Source organism: Aspergillus aculeatinus (assembly GCF_003184765.1).
Source record: "Aspergillus aculeatinus CBS 121060 unplaced genomic scaffold BO66scaffold_77, whole genome shotgun sequence".
NCBI lineage: Eukaryota > Fungi > Ascomycota > Eurotiomycetes > Eurotiales > Aspergillaceae > Aspergillus > Aspergillus aculeatinus.
This window is the reverse complement of record NW_020291546.1, coordinates 44,195-60,116: the sequence shown is the minus strand read 5'-3', so window position 1 is coordinate 60,116 and position 15,922 is coordinate 44,195. Positions and strand designations below refer to the sequence as shown.

The 15,922-nt window shown below is 53.3% G+C and overlaps 7 protein-coding genes across 7 annotated transcripts; 2 read left to right on the top strand and 5 right to left on the bottom strand.

Moving 5' to 3' along the window:
* Window positions 1-211: 211 nt before the first annotated feature.
* On the bottom strand, window positions 212-977 carry BO66DRAFT_406253 (uncharacterized protein; the record flags this gene model as incomplete). The annotated part of the gene is made up of 4 exons (XM_025649011.1): window positions 212-358; window positions 425-601; window positions 664-882; window positions 933-977. The coding sequence occupies 4 exons, from the start codon at window positions 975-977 to the stop codon at window positions 212-214; spliced, it is 588 nt and encodes a 195-aa protein (XP_025498396.1).
* Window positions 978-2,367: 1,390 nt separating this feature from the next.
* Window positions 2,368-5,306, top strand: BO66DRAFT_396076 (uncharacterized protein). Its single transcript, XM_025648379.1, has 2 exons — window positions 2,368-3,441; window positions 3,510-5,306. The coding sequence occupies exons 1-2, from the start codon at window positions 2,772-2,774 to the stop codon at window positions 5,198-5,200; spliced, it is 2,361 nt and encodes a 786-aa protein (XP_025498395.1). The 5' UTR covers window positions 2,368-2,771; the 3' UTR covers window positions 5,201-5,306.
* Window positions 5,307-5,541: 235 nt separating this feature from the next.
* Window positions 5,542-7,708, top strand: BO66DRAFT_424072 (amino acid transporter; the record flags this gene model as incomplete). The annotated part of the gene is made up of 5 exons (XM_025650150.1): window positions 5,542-6,123; window positions 6,188-6,699; window positions 6,748-6,909; window positions 6,961-7,511; window positions 7,681-7,708. Exons 1-5 carry the CDS (start codon window positions 5,796-5,798, stop codon window positions 7,706-7,708), a joined length of 1,581 nt encoding a protein of 526 aa, XP_025498394.1. The 5' UTR covers window positions 5,542-5,795.
* gmdA (putative general amidase GmdA) lies at window positions 7,691-9,817 on the bottom strand. Its single transcript, XM_025642775.1, has 5 exons — window positions 9,475-9,817; window positions 8,577-9,404; window positions 8,477-8,524; window positions 8,007-8,418; window positions 7,691-7,954 (listed from the first exon to the last, which is right to left on the bottom strand). The coding sequence occupies exons 1-5, from the start codon at window positions 9,754-9,756 to the stop codon at window positions 7,824-7,826; spliced, it is 1,701 nt and encodes a 566-aa protein (XP_025498393.1). The 5' UTR covers window positions 9,757-9,817; the 3' UTR covers window positions 7,691-7,823.
* Window positions 9,818-10,592: 775 nt separating this feature from the next.
* Window positions 10,593-11,273, bottom strand: BO66DRAFT_406249 (uncharacterized protein; the record flags this gene model as incomplete). The annotated part of the gene is made up of 1 exon (XM_025649010.1): window positions 10,593-11,273. The coding sequence occupies one exon, from the start codon at window positions 11,271-11,273 to the stop codon at window positions 10,593-10,595; it is 681 nt and encodes a 226-aa protein (XP_025498392.1).
* Window positions 11,274-11,820: 547 nt separating this feature from the next.
* BO66DRAFT_443859 (putative transporter) lies at window positions 11,821-13,995 on the bottom strand (the record flags this gene model as incomplete). The annotated part of the gene is made up of 10 exons (XM_025651550.1): window positions 11,821-11,894; window positions 11,968-12,073; window positions 12,140-12,473; window positions 12,535-12,665; window positions 12,732-13,122; window positions 13,173-13,293; window positions 13,358-13,455; window positions 13,508-13,590; window positions 13,661-13,797; window positions 13,866-13,995. The coding sequence occupies 10 exons, from the start codon at window positions 13,993-13,995 to the stop codon at window positions 11,821-11,823; spliced, it is 1,605 nt and encodes a 534-aa protein (XP_025498391.1).
* A 277-nt stretch (window positions 13,996-14,272) lies between these two features.
* Window positions 14,273-15,598, bottom strand: BO66DRAFT_335971 (KamA family radical SAM protein; the record flags this gene model as incomplete). Its single annotated transcript, XM_025644261.1, has 3 exons — window positions 14,273-14,590; window positions 14,650-15,200; window positions 15,247-15,598. The coding sequence occupies 3 exons, from the start codon at window positions 15,596-15,598 to the stop codon at window positions 14,273-14,275; spliced, it is 1,221 nt and encodes a 406-aa protein (XP_025498390.1).
* Between the last annotated feature and the right edge of the window lie 324 nt (window positions 15,599-15,922).

Genomic DNA, 15,922 nt, shown 5'->3' with positions numbered 1-15,922 from the left:
TACTACGTGCACAGGTACCATAAATTGTGGTTGAGTATATGTACACGGCACAATTAACATCCGTTATTTTAGCAAACACGAACCGAATGAACTAATGTTACAGTACAAACTAAAACACAACGACAAGACAAGCATGCTCCTCGCAGCAAACCAGTCCGCCCAACAGCAACAAAGTTGTCTCCCGCCCGTTGATGGGGAAGCCAATGTCTTTCTAGCAAAGGTCGCCGGCGACAATGACATTGTAATTGTCCGTATCGAACTCCTGGCCGTTGATATACATCCCGTCATAGCACTGCGTCATGATATCTTCGGCATAGGTTGCCAGGTACGAGCACTTGGGCTCTATTTCCCACGCATTCTGCTCGCCAATTAGTCCTCATTCTCCACGTCCCGATTCAACTGGGGAAGCAGCCAAAACCCTTACGTCATTGCAGAGATAGATACCCGAGTCGTAGGAGCAGCTGATTCGGGCGCAGGTGCCAGGGCCGGCACCCACTTTGCATACCCCATCCAAGGCGAGCAGATATTGGATCCCTTGGGTGATCCATGTGTAGGTGGCGGTCTCGGAGTGGTCGCCCTCGATGTTGCACAGCAAGTTACTCTAAGCCATAGTGTCAGTGGCAGGCAGTCCTATGGTTTATGTTTGGATCTTGGTCGGAAGACCTTGTTTCTTTTCTGGAGGATGCGGTGGACCTCGGCGTCCGCCTCCCGAACCTCGAGAGACTGGGTGACGTTGAAGTCGGGATTGAGACGTTTGATCTGCTGGTGGACGTCTTCAATTGTTCCGGACAATTCCACTTCGTCGCCGCCCTCAGTGATAACGCCTCTGTAGGTCATTGGCACGACGGTGTACCCTTTTGGCACCCGGGTCGTCACCAGGGCCTTGTTGAGTAGTTAGTATGCATATGGGACGTAGAGTGAGTATTGCCTACCATAGAAGTGCTGACAAATGCAGCAAGAAGAATTGAGAACTTCATTTTGATCAGGAGAATATGGTCGAAGTGTTGTATTGGTGTGTCAGTGGAGTAGACCCGCTGCTCTCCAGCTTCAGTCGCGCATTATATACATTTTGAGCACGCATGACCCTCCACCCCTTTTCTTCACCATTCTGCCTCACATAGCACATATAGCAACACATATAGCTCGGTGAATATCTCTTGAGGCTAACAGAAGCGGAATTCTGGGGGCGATTTGGTAGAATGGGAATCCTTTGCCTTGGTGGCTCGAGTTCTGGTGTAGTCCATTGCAGAGACGTTAAAGAACTGACCAATCACATCCTCGCCTTGAAGCAGTCTGTACGTCACGATGGTGAGGAGGCCAATGGTTGCAGTAATTGCAGGTTTTTGTGTGGGGGATGCTTCTTCAGCCCCCCTGGTCGTGGGGGCCAACGGGCCCGAGAAAATTTCCTCTTCTGTTCAAGCAAAACAGTTGGATGACTTAACTTCGGAAACATAGGACAAATTATGATGTTTACGCGATGCCAGCCTGGTGTGTACTGTAGGGGTAGTTATGGTAGGTGCGGACTACCTCATATTTAGTCTCGTCAACAGCCCTACGACCCGTTCTACTTTGCTGGAACCATGAGTACAGACTGCACACATAATTGATTAGCGACTGGATATGACATATGCTCCTCTACATCAAAGCTGCGTTACTTTGCTAGTCTTGGCTTTACCGCATGGCATCCATCCTTGTCGTGCATTGGTCCTGGAAGGCTTTATTATTCCCATGGGCATGGGTCGCTGAACAGTGTGAGACAAATTGTTGTAAATACTATAACATGCTGTAATCTGTTTTGCCTCGGCTCCTTATGATCCGATTCCTAGAGATGTAGTCTACCCTTTCCTTCGATGATCTCTTTACGAAGTGCCCTTGCTGTTTGGAGGTGACAAGGGAAACCGTGCTCAGACACGTCTCTGAGACTAACCGGCGGCTGAAACGAAGATATATTTTCCGCTCCATCTGGGCGGGATGTATCAAGAAAGTCTTGAAATTAGAAACAAAGGCTAGTGCGAAAGCCATCGGATCGTAGAAGATCAGTGTTTGGGATAGGAAGATGTGGAGCTTAATATACGGCATTAGACTGGTCGCAGATGGTCATAATTAATCACCAACCAGTTCTACTTCTACCTAGTAGCTGAGCCTTACAGCCCAATCCCAATGGGGTAAGTCGGAGATAGATCAGGCACGTGACATCCTGCTCCCCACCGCTTCTATCATCCCGAGTCGTCACATGATGTGACAGTCGACGAACCAATCTAGGGCCGATGATCGGCTGCTCCCCACCGCTCGGTCCGCCTTTTCCCAAGTGGACTTCGATCTCTTCCCACCTCCGATCCAGAATCCAAGCTCCATGGAGTCCGTCCAGCCTCTTTGTCCCCTGGTCTAGTCCCTGTTCTTCCCGGTCCTTCCCTGTACTGTACAACTAATTCACTAATTCACTAAGTCTTCCCCAATGATGTGTTGGGCCAATCTCTCGACTGCTTTGCGACGGGGATTCACCAGGCTAGCACAGCCGCAGGAAATTCCCTCATTTCCTGAAATTAACTGTTTCTCGGGCTGATGGCTGATGGCTGATGGCTATGGCTAATCTGGGTCTTCCCCCCCCTCCCCCATCGCCCCCAAACGCTTGACACGCAGGATGAAGTCTGACACAACTCCATCGACTCCATTTTTCACCCTCAACTAATCTCCCCACCCCCTCTTGTTGCGGCTGACAGGTCGGATGAGGCAAGATCAAAACAAACCAACTTCTCAACCATCTGCCAGGGATGGCTTCTGAATCTACCGCTGAACACCACCTGCTCGAATTCCAGCACGACGTCGACTTACACCTCAACACCACCCTCTCCCCGACCGAGGACGATGGCGATATGGGAGTCAAACCTGTTGCGAGTCCTACATCCAGCCCCAGTCCCGGCTCGCCTCCGCAGCGGCGTGACACAACCTGCAGTGAGCTAGATTCCAACGATGTCTTCCAGTTGATGAACTGCCCCTCGCGCGAACCCGTCATCGAACGCTGTTGCTCGTGGTTTTTTGCAACTCTCATTGTTCTTTCCACATACACTACCCTCCTGTCAGGCCTGTTTCTTATCATTGCCTGCCTCAAACCGTATTATGGCAGCCTCATCGGCGACACCGGTGGCCTGGCGCCCTCCTCAGCTACCCTCCTCAGCGCCTTCTTCGCCAAAACCATCGAGTTGTGCTATGTGACGGTCAGTGTAGCATTTGTGGGCCAGCTGCTCAGCCGCAGAGCCCTGCGTCGAGGGTCGCGAGGCATCAGCATCTCGGACATGAGTCTGCGGATGTGGATCACGCAGCCGGGGTCCTTGTTCATGCAGTGGGAGACTTTGCGCTACTCTGGAGGTACTCTCCTGGGCATTATTGCACTAATTGCGACTCTTGTTTCGATGCTTTACACCACTGCTGCGGAAGCTCTTGGTAAGAGATCGACCGATCGACTTCCCTTCGCCCGTCGTTCCTAGTGCTGATTCCATGTCACCTCGCAGTGTCCCCCAAGTCAGCGATGGGCCCCGTCTACGAACGAATACTCTATGGCAACGTGTCTACCTCCTTCGCGAATCCCACCTACCTCGAAGCCCAGTGCGACACTCCTATCACCGCTACGATCGACCCCTCCGCCGGCCGGAACGAGACCTGCGTTTCTATGGAGATTGTCGGTCGGGCCTACCACGACTTCGAGCAATACATGCAACAATGGAGTGGGCTAGCGCAGGCGAACAATGCAACCTCAACGTCACTGAGAACGCGTATCAAGCCTCATGGGTCATTGTACGATAATACTACCGTCACTGGAAGTTGGATCGAGGTCACGGACATGAAGGCAACCTCCCAGAAATACAAACGAATGGTGAACAATGTTACTGCCGCGTTTCCCCATGGAGGACTATACGAGGCGGCGCGCAATCCTCGCAATGGGATCCGGCAGCCGAATGGGGCCACTGGAGACGGGAAGTACATTCTCCAAGCCTCCGTGCCTGCCCCGGCGGTCAATGTACTCTGTGCAGGCTTGTCGAAGGAAGAGCTGGAGCCCATCATCTACACGGAATGGCCCGATCACGAGCCCTTCAACTCCACAACGTGGTACACAGAGGCTCCCGCATATTATCAGAGCACAAATCAAACTGTGGTGGACGAGGTCTTCGGTTTTGCGCCTGGCACCTACCACCCGGCTCCTGTCTTCCCAATCTATCCGACCGAGTACAACACGATTTTCAATGCCAAGGTAGAGAACTCATCTGCTCTCTATCTGCTGGGAACCGCCCCCACCGGTCACGATCCCGCTTATGTCCTTTGTGCATTAAAAGCCAAGCAATCTGGTTTGTGCTCGGCCCAATACCAGGTGGACTCAAGCGGGGCCGAGCTGAGCACCCGTTGTGAAGATCCCACAGACACGCTCCAGTACAGCCGTCGGGTTCCGGGTGTCGTAGAAGACAACTACGACATCAATTGGAAAAGCGTTGGCTGGCTGTGGCTGGATGCCGTCAGTCTAGGATCCGGAATCGCAGGAGAAGACGCCAGCATTGAACGGCTCTTGACCCAGATGGTTCCTGCCTACGACAACAGCAGCAACACTGCGTCCCTGAATGCCAACGTACCTTCGGTTGCGGAAGCCATAGCGGTCCTGACCAGTGTCACTCTTATGATTAGTAGTCAGGATGCCCCTTACGTTCCTTTTTGGAACTATAGCGGCTATGCGAATCAGATCCTCCCTTCTCCGGTGCAACAGATCTTTAACGCCACTCTTCAGTCATCGGGCTATGCTTCTGGCCACGCCGTCAACTGGCAGAAGAGCTTCTACGTCGTCCTTGTCTTGGCCTTCCTCACGAGTGTCCTCTTCATGGCCTTTTTCATGGTCGAAGTTCGCGGCCGCCTCCTCAATGATTTCACCGAGCCTTCGAGTATGTTCGCATTGGCGATCAATAGTCCACCGACGGAACGATTGCATGGGGCATGCGGAGGAGGGCCCACGGGTCGCGAACTTCAGGATCGCTGGCACGTGGGCATGGTCGAAGATAGCCACCATTATTACATCCGGCCCATCGCTGACGGAGAATTCACGCCTCCCGATCCTGGGTCTGATGATGAGACAGTAAAGGGGGGAGGAACTCACCTTGCCGTCCACGAGTACCGCAGCGTCTCGCGCGGTGCTGCTACCCCAATGTCGTTTTTGTATTAAGCCGAAACATCAACCTCGACGAAGCGACACATTAGAGATCATGTTAGATTTAGAGTAATGTAATGTGTGTGTACAGACAAGTCGATAGCCCGAATATCACATGACGAAACTATCTGTGTCGAACTGTAGTAGGATCAAAGCTTGACCACCTCTCATTGACTCAGCGAAAAGGAAGCAAGTAAGCATGTCAGTTAAAATGCAATCCATACACTACAGTACCTTTCTGAATGTTGGGTTTGAGAGAGGGATGATGCCTCAGGCACACAGGAACTGGTCATATGACTTTAGTGGCAGCGGATAAGGGAGGAGTCACATGTGAGCGTCAACCATCCAGGCGGTCAGCGACGATAATATCAAACCAGCTTCTCTCCATTCTCGCAACTTCTCCCGGAGACATTTAGTGAGTGACCTTCTTGTGGACACATCCACCGGCCTCTTCTGTTTCCCGATCGAGTTCAGGTTCAACGGGGAAATCAAGTGCGGGGTAGAGGCAGCATCAGTCTGCGCGTCTGATGGCGTGATCGCATCGAAGTGACTCCCGCATTTGTTTCTCTGCTTATCAACATCCTCCCACTACCCAACAATCATCGCAATCATGGCTTCTACCCGTGACAGCCAGGATGGAGCCATCCAGCCGCTCCTCACGCAGCCAGATGAGAGAAACTATGCAGCCACTGCCCAAGAAGGTGCGACCGTGGAAGATCACCGCCCCGGTGCCTTCAAGCGAAACCTTGGCACCGTCGAAGCTTTCGGCATCGTAATCAGCATCGTGATCGGAAGTGGAATCTTTACTTCCCCCGGGTCAATCGACACCAATGTTCCTTCGCCCGGAGTGGCCCTTGTGGTATGGCTTGTGGGTGGGATCTTAGCCTGGACCGGCGCCACGACTATGGCCGAGCTGGGCACTGCCATTCCTGGTGAAGGTACCGATCCATCCACTACATTGCCATCCCCGCTTTTCTCGGTCGCTAAAAGGATACCATCCAGGTGGTGTGCAGCCGTATCTGCAGTATATTTTCGGTGACCTCTGTGGTTTTCTGGCAGCCTGGACGTGGATCATTGCCGTCATGCCGGCCACCTTGGCCATTCTCAGCATCGTCTTCGTCGAGAGCATCTACTCGGCGGCTGGCGTGACTGATCAGGCTGCTGCACTGTCGCACAAGCTGCTGTCGATTTTGATCCTTGTCGTGGTCAGTGTTGCGAATTCCATCAGTACCAAGGTCAGCACGCGGCTCAATGGGTTCTTCGTCAGCACCAAGTTCGTCACCATCGCTGCGGTGGTGCTAGCGGGGCTTGGTGTTGTTATCGCCCATCTGGCCAAGTCCGACAGTGCCCATGGGTCCCGAGATTGGTTCCAGAATCCCTGGTTCGGCTATCGCAACACTGTCACTCCGGATGGAAAGCTGATTGACTGGCATGACGTCGCTGGGTGGGAGATGCTGGGGTATTACTCGACCGCCTTGTACGGTGCACTGTGGGCTTATTCTGGCTGGGACAAGGTAAGGCACCTCTTACAGCGGCCGGCGGAGTCATTGACATTTTTCCAGGCGATCTACATCAGCGCAGAACTTTCCGCCCCGGCGCGCCAGCTTCCCTTGGCTATCAACTCCGCCGTGCCTATCATTATTCTCTGCTTCATTGCGGCAAATGCGGCATACTACATTCTCCTACCATGGAACGTGGTCTCCACGACTGATAGTGTGGCTGTTGTACGTTTCAATCCTACTGTCTCTGTTCGTGGGCGCAGCTAAAGCCATCAGACCGCCATAACGCATCTTCTAGGCCCCGCAGCCGGCATCATCGCCGCGATCTTGATCTGTCTCGTAGTCGCCGGATCTCTGCTGGGCAACTCCTTTGTTGCGGGCCGGATGGTCGTTGCAGCTGCCAACAGGAACTGGCTGCCGCAACTCCTGGGAGTTATCGGTCAGCTGGGACGGCCCTCCTCCGACCCGAACTACAGCCTCGGCTCCGATGCACCCATCAACGCTATCGTCCTATCGACCATCTTGCCAATCTTCTATATTCTCTTTGGCAACTTCCGAGATCTGCTGACCTTCAATGGTCTGGGAGAGTACTCGTTCTTTTTCCTGACGGTGGTTGGAGCGATCATGCTGCGCTTCCGCGAACCGGACCTCGAGCGGCCCTACAAGCCCTTTCTGGGGATTCCGATTGTTTTTGCGCTGGTGAGTGGGTTTGTGGTGACGCGTGGGGCGGTGTTTGCGCCGTTTCAGGCGGCTATTCTGATCGTGCTGTGGGTGATTGGGGCGGGATTCTATGCTCTTCGTACGCGGTGGCTGAAAGGGGGACAGAGGTATGCTGCGGTGTCGACCGGGGAGGGCGAGGCGGAGGCGGAGTAGTGCTGCGCGGAGAATTGTTGTCTACTCAGAGGATGACAGTAGAGGATTCGAAGTTCGTCGTGTCGCAGAGGGTGCAGTTTTATGCAACGTGAAACGTAAAAGGGGAGTACTGGGGAGCCACAGACATGCGACACTAGTGCCGCTGGCATAATAGTTTAAGGCAATAAATTTACCTCGAGGGGGTAAATGAATACAAATTGAGAAGATGCCAGCAACCGCAACTTGAAAAAGAATTTTGCCAATTTGACATTAGGATACCCCGATGGCTACATCCTCTGGGTAGCCTCATTAATAAGACCCTCAACGTACTCAACCAGACTCAACACCTTCTCCTCTTCGAAGCGGCGGCCCACCAGCTGCAGCGCAACTGGAGAGCCATGGCAATCGTCGCATTCATCTGCGACCGTTAGCGCGTGTGCTTCATTCATATTCACCAGACAGATACCTACAGTCTGACCGAACCTCAGCATCCATCTCACTCAAGGGCACAGCCGGTCTGTGCTCCCCGTCCACCACGCAATCCACTTTCGTGACCGGGAGAACCGCACTGGAATAGTCGAGGACATTGACAAAGGTGGTATACACCCCGTACTTAAACCTGCCTGGTCGGACCGCCACTGAGGGGCAAGCTGGGCAGATCAGCGCGTCCACCGGCCGTGCGGTCCCGGTGAGTGTGGCCGTGGAGTTCCAGTAGTCCATGTACGCTTTCTGATAGTTGCGCTTCTTGACATTCAGGGCTGCCACCTGTGCAGCGCTGAGGTGCGCACTCGGCTGCAAGAAGCACTCAGGGAGCTGTTCCTCGCCGGCGAGCGCGCGGTGGGCTTGGACGTCTGTTCCGCCGTCCATGTGCCATGCTTGCATCTTGTGCGGTCAGCGTTCTTCTTACTTTTTTTTGTTGGAATCCGGGTCCAGCACGTACCGCGATATCGAAAGCTGTGGCATGACTCGGGGGATTCCAATCGATAACCTAAACACTAGGTAAGTTTGGAATCCATTGCACCGCAAGCGACACCACTCACCCGGTGGCCTTTTTGCTCCAACAACGATCTGACCAACCCCAGCGCCCGCTGAACTGGCGGATGGGGTCTTACCGTGCCATCATCCTCCATGATCGCAAAAGCAAGCCCCTTGTCCTCCGCCGCAGCCCGTACGCGCTCCTCCGCCGCATGGCGCCAGGGCATCTCCACCACCAAGGGATCCACAAACCACGGCTCCTGCGCCAGCACCGCCTGCACCAACAGCTTGAGTCCCTGGACACTGGTCGCCATCGGGCCGACTACCGAAAGGATAGTGTTTTGCCCATCCATCGAATTGGCCACTCCCTCGAAGGGCAAGCGCCCGGCCGAGGGCCGCAGGCCGTGGATCCCATTGAAGGCGGCGGGGACGCGGATGCTCCCGCCGATATCCGTCCCGAACCCCACTGTCGAGCCCCGCAGCGCCAGCAATGCCCCCTCCCCACCCGAGCTGCCCCCCGCGGAGAGGTGGCGGTTGACCGGGTTGTACGTGTACCCCAGGATGTTGTTGCAGGTTTCCCCGGCCATCAGGGTGGTCGGGACGCTGGTCTTGCAGTAGAAGACTGCCCCGCTGGCGCGGAGGAGGCGGACCAGTTCGCTTTCTTGGTCTCGTTCGTGGGGTGGGAGAGAGGTGCGTGGCTTCCCTTCGAAGGTGTCGATCCAGCCTACGTAGCCCATGGTCGTTTCCACCCCCGACATGTGGAATTGGTCTTTGAGGCTGATGGGGAGGCCGTGGAGTGGGCCTAGAGGCTTCTGGTGGGTGGTGAAGTAGCTGTCTAGTGCTTTTGCGGTGGACAGAGCGCGGTCGAAGCAGATTTCAAGCAGGCAGGGGACCTATTCTTCGTGGTTAGGGTTGCACGGGGGTTGTGCGGGTTAGAGGAGAATGGTTGGGGAGGAGACAAACGAGCTGGTGAGCCAGGGCTGCACGGTGGCAGAAGGCCGATGCGACCTCCACGGCGGTCCATGTGCCCGTTGTCGTGCGAGAGACGATGTCCTCGGTGTCGGATTCAGTGATTTCAATCTCCCGCGGGGAAAGATATTGCTGGATGTATGTTCCGGTCACATTGGGTTGGAGGTCGGGGGTGGGGATGGGAGCGGGGATGCGCCATTCGGTGGGAATGGCGGAGAGGATCGCCTCACGCTTGGCTGAGGCTCTGGCTTGCCAGGCGGGTGGAATAGGTGTCATCGTGAGGTACAGTACAATTCTGGATTAGATGCAAAACAGATGCAATGTCTGAGAAAGAAATGCCGTGGTTCCTGCTAATTATTTATTTGCTCAGATGAGCGGGGGCGCAAGATTACCGCAGCCGACTCACGTGTAGCTCTCTTACCTCCGGTATTGCCAGTGTAATGGCTAAGTTACAGTACGGTCCATACAGTACATGAAAGCTGCATGGTGACTTCAGCTCGGTCCACAGGAGAGACCAAGAGGGTCATAATGATGATATCAACTATGCCACCAAGATGCTGGTAAAACATTTGACACCATTTTTGTTCAAAATCCCGGTAGTGTCAAGGAACCCGGCCATCTCTAACTGTATATCCGCCCAAGTATTCGCTGATCCCAAGTCCCGAGGAATCGAGGTCCCGTAACTTAGCCTTGAGATTTAGTGTATTTGCTATAGCAAGAGCTTTACATCTTCTTTTCTTTTCATTGTTCCTTTTCATCTGCTCCCAGCTCTCCTTTCGAAGCTCTAACACTCGGGCTTTTACCCTTCTGCCATTTTGCTATCTATTATGAAACAAAGCCGACCACCTAGACCTATCTAAGATCTGAGGACGCCTGGACGGCTGACGTTGTTTGACTCATGAACACTGTTATGATTTACCGCTTAGTATTAGTAGCTAATGTGAGCAGCAGACTGCGAAGAGACAAAATGAACAATCTGAGATTCTAAAGAACAGGTATAATGAATGGCAGGCTTTTGTATCGGAGAATGAATTGTGGAAAGATTAAGAAAACTACGCCTACGCCTGGGCCAGGTAAAGGCCTGATCTACACAGTGGAGATGAGCCCTAGGTCTATGCCCCGTCAGGGATCATTGGGATGTCACGATAGTGAACATCGCCCCTGAACCCCAGAAGATACTCCACGAGGAAGAGCCAATACTCGACGACATCGAAAGAGTGCCTTCGGTCATGAAAGATGGTCCCTGGCGGCGTGACGATGCTTCCGTCTATCCGACGGCGCTCGTATAGCCCAAATTCACCCATGCGCCAGATCATCCCAGTGATCGGTGTTTCCGGGGAGGTGAGGCGTTCCATGATATCCAGCTCCATCGCGAGCCAGACGGAATATGAATACCAGAACGGGGCCCTTGAAGGCGTGGGTCCAGACATTAGGCAAAAGAACCTTCCTGTAGTAGGGTGGTCCACGTGCAGCACTTGAAAGTCGACATCCCCCGTGTGCCGGGTGACGTGTGTATGTTGGTAGCCCTCGTCCGGGGGGAAGATCTGTCGGAGGAGGCCATACACGCAGAGGGGAATCCTAAGGTTTAAATCGTCTGTGGCAGGGTTCAATGGTTCCTGTTCCCACTCGAACGGGGGAATAGTGAACTTGTCTTCGGAAGCTATTGAAGAACTGTCTTCGCTCGACGCGCTAGCGATGTCGTCTTCCTCAGGCTTAGATGCCGATGATTCCCCTTCGCTCGGCGAGGGAACAGCTTGCTCCTCACGCGTATGGCGAGATCCCGAGACACCCATTATAAAATATGCAGATGTGGTAACTTTCAAGTCCGACGTTCTGTAGTAGAGGTGAAATCCTTACGAAGCTCTTTGCTGGGTGGGATGGAAGTTATGAATCATCTCGGCTATACTAAGTTGGATGTTGAATATATACTTGGGCCACTAGAGATGGAATGTGCTATGAGATTGGGCGAGAGTTGTAATTTCATCCTTTATAGACGGGAATCGACGGTTCCGAGTGAAATACACCTCCTTCCTGGTATAGAATCTCCTTTGTGTCATACTGATAGCCGGAGCATGGCAGACAGCCCGACAAATGATGATTACTTCCAATTTGAGGGCAGTCTTGCTGGTGTCTCTCACTAGCTTCTTTGCTTCTTTGTTCATCAATCTCATCAGGATGCGGGATCTTCCTGTTGGTACAGAAAGCTTAGAAAGCTTTGGTCTGGCTCGTGCATTTTTGACTGATTGAATACTGTGTACAATTGAAGGGAGTAGCTTCGTCATCCCCGTTGGTTGCACCGCGATACTTTGAATGGCATTCACCAGACAATCAGATCATTAGTTATTCTAACAGGTCGCCGGTATTGGTACGCATGAAAATAGCCAACGCTGCTCCGCTGCAAACCGTGGCAAAGACTAGAGATTCTGTCAGTAACCCCGATGTGCATCAATTGCGTCAAGGATTTCTTGCATCCAGGGTATCTCATACGTGGTACATATTGAAAAGCCTGCAGGTAGCTAGTCCGCGCGATCTGCTGGATGGCATCGCCAAGGGTAAAGGAAAACCGCGCGTCATCGAGGATGTGATGAATTGTCTAATTGAAGCGAATCAACCACAGAACTGCAATGGGAGTAGTTCTGGTAACTAGGCGAAAACTTACTTCGGACAGGCCAGGCACCCTGGGCATGGTCATCGCGAGACTATATGCAAACATCTTCTGGATCATTGCGGTGCTAATGGCAGGACCCACAATAAACCCGAGAGATTCACAAAGTTCAATCGTACCAATACACGCGGGCATACTTTCTTTCGGAGAGGTGGTGGCCAAGCCGATGAAATTGACGGTGTACATGAGCCCGGTTCCTAAACCCAGGAGTGAGGGGAGACCAGCTTGCCAGATCGTGCAGCCATTGCGCCACTCGACGAAAAGCAGGAGGTAGGCAAGAGTGGTGAGGGCATGAGAGGATATCCCGAGTTTGCGATATCGCTTGTATCTGCCAAGAGTACATATCAGTGAGTCAATCCAACACAGCGGGAACCTGAATGCTGATCTACCTTTTTATCGCATATCCAGCCGCAAGCCCCCCAGATGCGATACCCAGAACATTTCCAACAAACGCAAAAGATGCCCATGCATCACTCCAGCCCTCGACACGGATGAGATACGGAGTTAGGTGCGTTAGGAGCTATCCATGATTCCGTGCATCAGTATGTCCTAGGGCAGAGAGCAATTTCTTATCAGGGAGACTTACCGCGCCACGCCCAATGTAAATTAGAAGCTCCATCAGACACCAAGCCCCGAAGGGTCCTTTTATTAGATGCACTGGTAGCAGCGGGTTCGTAGCATAGAATCCCTCCACGACGGCGAACCCAACACCAGCCACCAGAGTAGCCACCAAAAGAAAGAAAATGACCGCTGCATTCTGACCCTCTGCATCCGGAGCAGTCACATACTCTACCAGAGCGCTCAAAGCCACAACCGTGAATGTCAGAAATAGCATACCAGAGACATCAATGTCTTTTTTGTGTGATTCCTTGGGCTCTCCATGCACTTGACGGTCAAGGTGAGCCAGTGGTGGTGGTTTACCCCACATCATAGCAACAAGACACAGTACGGCGAAGGGGATCTGACCCAAAAACGACCTGAAAGGCATCAGGCCTCAATGTGTACGGCATGGAATAGGGATACATACAATCGCCAACCGACTGTTTGCGTCAGAAACCCGCCAAGGGGAGGTCCAACACTGCGGCCAAGCATGTTGATAGTGCTCGAGTAGCCGTCATACAGTGCCACTTCGTGGGGTGGGATCAAATCTGAGCAAAACATTTAGTCAATCGCAAATTGGCACACCTCGGTTCGGATATGAAAGATGAATACCTGTGATGATAACGGAGGTCATTGCGACCATTCCAGCGCCGCCTACACCAGCAATCACCCTCGATCCGGCTAACGTAACCAGAGAGCCACTGACACCGCTGCATAACATTAGCATCACACCGGACCAGCTTGACTATGGGCCAATTATACCATAGGAAGCTACCGGCAATGAAAACGGCATATGATCCCAACAGTGTCTTTTTGCGACCGTAAATGTCACACAGAGCGCCAATCTACGCAGGCACCACTACGGGTTAGTCGATACGCATGATATCCATGTCTCGACTTTGGAGGCGTACGTACCACCGGGCATGCAACACAACTTCCGCAGTTGTACGCGACCAGTAGCCAGGATCCCAGGGTGAGCTGCTGGAACTCGGAGGCAATCGAGGTGTAGGTCGAGATCATCAGCGCCTCGTCCGCACTGGCAATGAAGCACCCTGGGTGTTGGTTGGTCAGTGAAAAATGCTGCGGTAAAGAATGGACCAGGTGTCTAGATCCATCTTACCGACAAAGATAGCGTAGAGAAGTGCATTTGGTGGTCGGTGATGCGGGGGTGCAAAGTCCTCGGTTTCCTCGATGTCCGCATCCGCACGTCCAGAGGATGGGAAAGTCTCTAACATATGCTCTTCACTCATGACGGGACAATGGCATGCATCAGTCAAGCGTTGGTGTTGGCATAAATCCAGACTACAAAGAAGCAGGTGTCCGAACATTGGAGAGGTCTGGAAGCAGGTTTTTGGCTCGCTTGAAGAGATAGATAGCAAGTGATTTTACAGTCGAATCCCCGATCGGGCGGCGTTTGCCCTAAAGGGGGAAGCGGGCCATGATCGGTATGTTTTGGATGCAACCTGCTGCACTCCCTTGCATTTTTACCCCTGAATCAAATAACTACTGAGTGCTTAGGTGCAATTTTTACGAGCTAAAATCTACCTTCTCCGTGCTTGTCTCCTCTGTTGCTGAAGGCAAGGACCACATGGGGTCATGGTACTCATGAACAGTGTCCCCTTTGACCCCGGGGGCTGTGAATCTGGAAACGCCCGTCAAGGGATCATAGCTGTCATAAGTCTGCGCCAGCCGCTTGCCACCGCCACCGGGAAGGTCGACGACGAAGGAGGGGGTCATAAAGCCGGCGATCGTGCCGCGGATCTGCGATTCGAGGTGCAGAATGTCGCGCAAGGGGGTCCGGAGATCCTCCACTCCTCGTACCATGTCCCCCTGGTATACGTAATACTAGTAGGACCTGTTAATCGGACATGCTCCTCCGGCAGAGGTACCGCAGGAGAACTCACCGGTTGGACATTGATGTCTGCCAGCGTCCGGATCAATCGCTTCATGGTGTGGACGTCATTGTTGACCCGATTCAGTAAGACAGTCTGATTTCGGACCGTCACGGCATGACAGAAGAGGTGCTGCGCAGCCTGCTCGCTGATCCAGGAGATCTCTTGCGGGTGGTTGAAATGCGTATGTAGGGCGATGCTCTTGCCTTGCGCCCGGCCCTGCTCGCTGAGGGCGATCAGCGTGTTGGCCCATTCGTCATCTGGGTCCAGGATGCGTGACGGGCAAACAGACAGTCCTTTGCTCGCGAAGCGGATCCGTCGCACGTTTTCCAGACTCAGGAGTCGCTCGCCGATTTCTTGCAGCTGCGGTGGCTCAAGGAAAAAGGTGTCGCCCCCGGAGACGACGACATCAGTCACGGCTGGGGTCTGCGCAATGTAATCAAACATCGGCTCCCAGTATTTTCGGAGTGGGAGAAATCGCTTTTTGGAGACCGACTCAGTTTGCGCCCCTACAGAGTAGGATCGGGTGCAAAACCGGCAGTAGACCGGACACACAGAGCTGGCTGTGACAGGTTAGTATCACTCAAGAGATAGGTTTCATATTCTTACCCAAAAACAGCACCTTGTCAGGATAGCGATGAACCAGGCCTTTCACCGGTGAGTCATGCGTCTCGTTTAACGAGTCGAGGGTGAGCTTGGGATGGTCGGGCTGGTACGAGGAGCCAACTGGGATAAATTGGCGTCGAATTGGATCGGAGTAGACCTCGTCCCAGTTGATCAGTGCCAGAATGTGGGGTGTCAGTCGAGTAGCCATCGGTGCCTTCTTGAGTCCGGTCACCACATCATTCAACACCTCGTCACGAGTGATTTCTCCGTGACCTGACGGTGCTGTGACTTGGGGCGGAAGGACTCCAGACAGAAAGGCAAGCAGAGACGGGGTGTTTTGCAGCGAGTGGTGCATCTATTTGATGATCAGACTGCGAATGTAGAGGAGAGCCCCAAGATAGAGTCACCATACCTGCCACTTGTAGTTCAAAAACTCGTTCCGAGATACATCCATCCAGGCGGGCACCTTGCGCCAGTATTCCCAATTCCCCGTGGGCGATGGATGGAACTGAGGGCTGCTGACCACCGATGACCATCGCACCTTTGCAACGCTCGACTTCGCAGTGCGTGAGGAGAGAGTCATGGTGGGTGGTTTTGTCGGCTGTGTGGGAAGTCAATGCCCCATGCCCAACCGTGCCCGGTTTATAGCCCCTCGGTCGGAAAACTCGGTCTAGACATT